General features: G+C 39.3%; 1 protein-coding gene across 1 annotated transcript in view; it reads left to right on the forward strand.

Annotated features, from left to right (window-relative positions):
- Positions 1–5,211, forward strand: part of KCNH5 (potassium voltage-gated channel subfamily H member 5) — a 292,174-nt gene extending 286,963 nt beyond the window's left edge. The window contains exon 11 of the mRNA XM_021701465.1: positions 4,264–5,211. Coding sequence (XP_021557140.1) covers positions 4,264–5,211 — 948 coding nt within the window. The remainder of the gene's footprint in view (positions 1–4,263) is intronic.
- The last annotated feature ends 1,143 nt before the right edge of the window (positions 5,212–6,354 follow it).

The raw sequence follows: 6,354 nt of genomic DNA on the forward strand, positions 1-6,354 counted from the left end.
GCATATTTAATGGTCTGAGCCCTGTCAGCAGGTGTCCCACAGAATGCAGTAACTTCTCCCACCCCATGGAGTACCTTTGCTTCATCCGGCTTCTATGGGGCTGAAATCACAATTGTCTACCTTCTGTAGTTCCTGGGCCCATGGGGATCCTAGCCATGCCCCCCCCCCCCAGCACACAAGAAGTGTGCGTAGACACAAAGAGGTGGACCTTTCCCCTCTAAAGAGGGTGTACGCTTTTTCTAGCATGCTTTGTTGGCTCTGGAGAGTAAATGCATGGGTCCTGCTGCTCTGCGAACTCCAGATGAGAAGTCAGGGCCTGTCTGAATGTGCATAAGTACCTGTCAAGCTCCAGGGGTTACATCTAGTACCACCTCACCTCCTATCCCTCTGGAGTGCAGAGATGGGGGGAAAGGAACCACGTGCAGCACTGAGGATTTTGATATCCCAAATCTCTCTTCTTTCTCTTTCTCAGTTCCTTTTATATCTTCATGGTGGCCAAATATGCCAACCCAGGTTCTATCTCATTTGTCCCCTGATGCAGACTGGCTGCCTGGTTCTGTGACAGGACTCCCTTTGTACTAGGTAGTTTGGCATTTGGAGTCTCTGTTCTCAGCTTAATAGTAGCAGTCCAGACACCTTTGTTTGCTCTTGGTTTGTGGGGAGGGGCCAGATGGTGGTCAGGGAAACTGCAAAAGGCTTATTCATTGATGTTTTACATGGGCTTAAATCATTAAACATTCTAAACTTGCTAAGCACACAATAACTGTAAACAATCATTACCCATTATATTGAAATTTTAAAACATAAAACTCTAGCCTAAGATACCAACAAATTCTCAGTTCCAGGGACACCAAATATTTTATTATAATTTCTGAAAACTGTGAGCTTCACACAGCAGTACACATGGGCACTACAGAGATAGTAATATTTTTGTCTATTATATACCAGTAGCGTTGCCAAATTTGGCAAACAAAAATACAGGACATGCAGTTAAATTTAAATTTCAGGTAAAGAACGAATATGTTTTAAAATATAAATATGTCCCTTGGGGCGCCTGGGTGGCTCAGTCGTTAAGTGTCTGCCTTCGGCTCAGGTCATGATCCCAGGGTCCTGGGACCGAGCCCCGCATCGGGCTCCCCGCTCTGCAGGAAGCAGGCTTCTCCCTCTCCTACTCCCCCTGCTTGTGTTCCTGCTCTCACTCTCTCTCTCTCTCTGTCAAATAAATAAATAAAGTCTTAAAAAAAAATAAAATATAAATATGTCCCATTCAGATAAATAATGTCTGATTTTTCCATATAAGTATGTCCCAAATATTGCATGGATGTCCTGCATTTTATCTAACATTCTTACATGCCAATCACCCGCCTTCCTTTGTTGAGAGTTTGAAATAGATCCTTTTATTGTAAATGTAAAGGCGACTCTCAGTTACTACATTGCACCAAGGTTATATCTATCCAAGGCTAAGGAGCTACCTTTAAAAAAAACAAACAAAAAGGTCAGAGTTGAGTGGGAAGGAGGATGTGGCCAGTCATTTGTCCCCTCATGTCAGTTCCTAAAACCAAATTGAGTACCTTTTCAATGAAAAGGGATGGAATAGGAACATGGTATCTGTGTTTCCATGTTTGGATCTGTCTCATCCCAAAGAGTGTTAATATCTTGAAGGCTCAGTTATGCTCTGTTTACTTAGGAAGCATGAGAAACATGTTAACCCTTTGAAAAACTTCTAATTAAACTGCTGGAGCTTTGATGTCAGACTTTCAGATTAGTATTACATCATTTAAAAAGATCCAATTTCGGGGTGCCTGGGTGGCTCAGTCAGTTAAGCATCTGCCTTCAGCTCAAGTCATGATCCCAGGATCTTGGGATCAAACCCCGCATCGGGCTCCCTGCTTAGTGGGAAGCCTGCTTCTCCCTCTGCCACAGCTGCTCCCCGTGCTTGTGCTTGCTCTCTCTCTCTCTGTCAAATAAATACATAAAATTAAAAAAAAAAAAAAAAATCAATTTTCATGTGCCACTAGAGAGGGAAAAATATGCTGGTCTTCATAGACAGTTATTGAATTTAGAGAATATTTATTTTAAAATACAAATCATTACCATTTGATAAGCTGTATTTAGTGCATCAATCTCAATTTAGAAAGTGTGCTCTTAGAGAATTGCTATCTCCCTAACTTTTCTGTTAAGTGACCATCACTAGTATTAGTTTCTAGTATAAATCGATGTTTGTATGTTACTCTGGAAGCTGTTGAATCTTCAAGAGATGATGGAATTGGTTTCAAATACAAAGTATTTTATGAGACTTCAATGGAGAGAACCAACATATTTTGAGTATCTTTTATATGCCGTGGACTTCACATATATCTCCAATCTAACCAGTAAGTTAATGAGAGAGGGTGGTGAGGTAAGTAATTTTGCCAGCCTCATAAAACTGTCTGATTCTGAGAGCACTGTATCTAATATAACTCCCTTCTGAATTTTCCTTATAGCCCTCACCTGCAGTTATTTTGTTCTTCAGAAGGAGACTGAGCAAAAAATCTCACACTCATTAAATTCACGTCTAACTCTGGTAATATGAGTGGTGATTTCTTACATGGTGAACACTTTTACTTCTCTTGATGGAGTTACAGGTTCTTCCTGGTATTATTTTCAAAAGACATTATAAATGAAATTTATGCGTACTTATTTGTGGTTACCTATCTAACAGCACATGCATTATGTATTTAATTCTATAGTTAAAATTTACCCCCCAAATTGAAAAAAAACTAATTCAAAGGATACATGCATCCCTCTTTATTGCATGCAGTATTATTTTCAATAGCTAAATTATGGAAGCAACCCCAGTGTCTACTGATAGATGAATGGATAAAGACATTGTGGTATACATATACAATGAAATATTATTCAGCCATAACAAAGAATATCCTGCCATTTGCAACAACATGGATGGAGCTAGAGAGTATAATGTTAAATGAAATAAGTTGGTCGGAGAAAGACAAATACCATATGATTTCACTCACATGTGGAATTTAAGAAACAAAACAAATGAGCAAAGGGAAAGAAAAGAGAGAGAGAGAGAGAAACCAGGAAACAGCCTCTTAACTATAGAGAACAAACTGATGTTTGCCAGAGGAGAGATGGGTGGGGGGTGGGTGAAACAGGTGACGGGGATTAAGGAGTGCACTTGTCGTGATGGGTGCTGGGTGACGTACAGAAGTGTTGAATCACTGTGTTGTACTCTTGAAACTAACAGAACATTGTAGGTTAACAATACTGGAATTAAAAAACTTAATAAAAAAACTTCTGGAAATATGCAGAGAAAACTATTAACAATACTTAGTTCTGAGGCAACAAGTTAAAGTCTGAATGGGAGAAACACTTACTTTACACTGAAATTGTTTATAATATCTCAAAAGGTAAGAAGAGCCTGTATGTAGGTTGGAATAATGATAAGAGAAAAACGAATACTAACAGTAAAAAAAAATTTTAAAGAATACTGAAATTTGAAGAGTCCAATCTCCCACCCTGTGATAGTATTACATGGACAACATTCTTACTTCTCTTTGGATACTTTAGTGGTGTGAAGTTCATCAATTTTCAAGCCTGTTTATTCAATGAATAGATAGCAGTTTGAAATGAAGTATATATTCAGCTGGTATTTGCCTCTTGGGAATTTTTACTTACAGATCCTAGTTCTGCCCTCTGCAGCCACCTAAATAAATGTAATCCCTCCCCGACCCAACACTGGTGCTATGATAGTAAACTGTCTTAACGTTTTGGTACTTTTATAGCCTGGAACGCATAATTTGACCCCTAAGCAGAGGATGTTATTAAAAATGGTATTGAATATATATGTATATAAAAGGAAAACATACAAAAAATAATGATGTATTTCAAGGAAATTTACTGTATTTCCTTACACATAATATGCATACACACATATAATATACTAACATATATGTTTACATATTTCCTATTAAACGAGAACATAAACTAGAAAGCAAGTACCTCTCTTCAGTTGTCTTTCCATTACAGTCCCCCTTCCCTATGCAAGTGAGTGGGACAACATGAGCTAAGTCAGTGCTCCTATGGTGAGTTTTCAGTATACTGCATCTGTTAAATGGCATTGGGGTATTTTCTCCCTTTCCGAAGTGATCTTACCCTGTGAGGGTTTTCTCAGTAAAACAATGTTTATCCAGCACCCTATCACACAATTGTAAGTCCATCTATGTTTATAATCATGTTCTGAACGTCTCTCCCCCTCCACAGATCATTTTCCGAAAAATCAGTGACGTGAAGAAAGAGGAAGAGGAGCGCCTCAGGCAGAAGAACGAGGTCACCCTCAGCATCCCTGTGGACCACCCCGTCCGAAAGCTCTTCCAGAAGTTCAAGCAGCAGAAGGAGCTGCGGAATCAGGGGTCCACCCAGAGCGACCCTGAGCGGAACCAGCTCCAGGTAGAGAGCCGCTCCTTACAGAATGGAGCCTCCATCACGGGCACCAGCGTGGTCACTGTGTCACAGATCACGCCCATCCAGACATCTCTGGCCTACGTGAAAACCAGCGAGTCCCTCAAGCAAAACAACCGCGATGCCATGGAACTCAAGCCCAATGGCGGTGCTGACCCCAAATGTCTCAAGGTCAACAGCCCGATCAGGATGAAGAACGGAAATGGGAGGGGATGGCTGCGACTCAAGAATAACACGGGGGCGCACGAAGAGAAAAAGGAAGACTGGAATAACGTCACAAAAGCCGAGTCGATGGGGCTATTGTCAGAGGACCCCAAGGGCAGCGATTCCGAGAACAGCGTTACTAAAAACCCATTACGGAAAACAGATTCTTGTGACAGTGGGATTACAAAAAGTGACCTTCGTCTGGATAAGGCCGGAGAGGCCCGAAGTCCGCTGGAGCACAGCCCGATTCAGGCTGATGCCAAGCACCCCTTTTATCCCATCCCAGAGCAGGCCTTACAAACCACACTGCAGGAAGTCAAGCATGAACTCAAAGAGGACATTCAGCTGCTAAGCTGCAGAATGACTGCCCTGGAAAAGCAGGTGGCAGAAATTTTAAAAATACTCTCCGAAAAAAGCGTGCCCCAGACCTCTTCTCCCAAATCCCAAATGCCTCTCCAAGTACCTCCCCAAATACCATGTCAGGATATTTTCAGTGTTTCAAGGCCTGAGTCACCTGAATCTGACAAAGATGAAATGCACTTTTAATATATATATATATATATATATATATATACACATATATATTTGTTAATATATTAAAAACAGTATATACATCTATATACATATGTGTGTATATACAGTATATACATATATATATATTTTCACTTGCTTTCAATATGATGAACACAGTATGGATTTTGATATGTAAATATTGCATGTCCAGCTGGATTCTGGCCTGCCAAAGAAGATGATTATTTAAAACATAGATAGTGCTTGTATATTATGCAGTTGACTGCATGCACACTTTACATTTATTTATAGTCTCTATTCTAATACAAAAAAAGTATGATTTTTGTTAACCAAGGCAATGTAATATTTGAAGAATCAGGGTCCAACCTGCCAATGTTGCCATGACAAATTTGATCTCAGGCTGAGTATATTGAACTGTCATTTTCTCACTGTTCTGTTAAGTTAAAATTATAGATTAATGCCAAGGGAGACTTCAACCTTTTAGACTGTTGGTACCATTTTATAATCCCTTTTCATAGGATATTTTTCTGTAACTTAGTGTTAGGTTATTTTCCCCAATAGGCAGTGTTTGCTCCATCTAAATGACTGTTTTGTTGCCTAAATCAGATAGCAGTGTGGGATATTGAGAACGTATTGCTATGAGTTTTGTGCATGAATTGCATTTTCGCTCAACTATACCTCTCCTTTTTTAACACTATACTTAGATAGTAATCATTAACTCTTATGTAAGGAAATCCCTACTCCCTCCGTCTTGGAGAATAGCTGCCATCTTATAAGCTGATTTTATCAACCCCATAAATATGAAACTATTAATATAGTATATATTATTATAGAAAAACTGCACCACAGGGTAAAAGGGCCTTTTAGCAAATCACATTAGTGATGCTGGTTTTCCAAATGTGATGAATGTTCTCAATTTGTGTTTCTAAAACTTGTTCAAAGGTGAGGTTGAAAGGCTCTTGGCAAAGAAACAAACAAAACACATTTAAGTAATCACATCAAAATTTTAACTATAATGATCTAAATAAAAAAGAATGTAAACAGATAGACAAGTTTTTGTAGCATATCTGTAACTTAGGGTGAAACACAGGTACAGAATTGTTCACACATGTTTCTTAACAATGTTTATAGGGATAACACAGGAAACATGGTTAGAAA

This window comes from Neomonachus schauinslandi, chromosome 9 (assembly GCF_002201575.2).
Source record: "Neomonachus schauinslandi chromosome 9, ASM220157v2, whole genome shotgun sequence".
Classification (NCBI taxonomy): domain Eukaryota; kingdom Metazoa; phylum Chordata; class Mammalia; order Carnivora; family Phocidae; genus Neomonachus; species Neomonachus schauinslandi.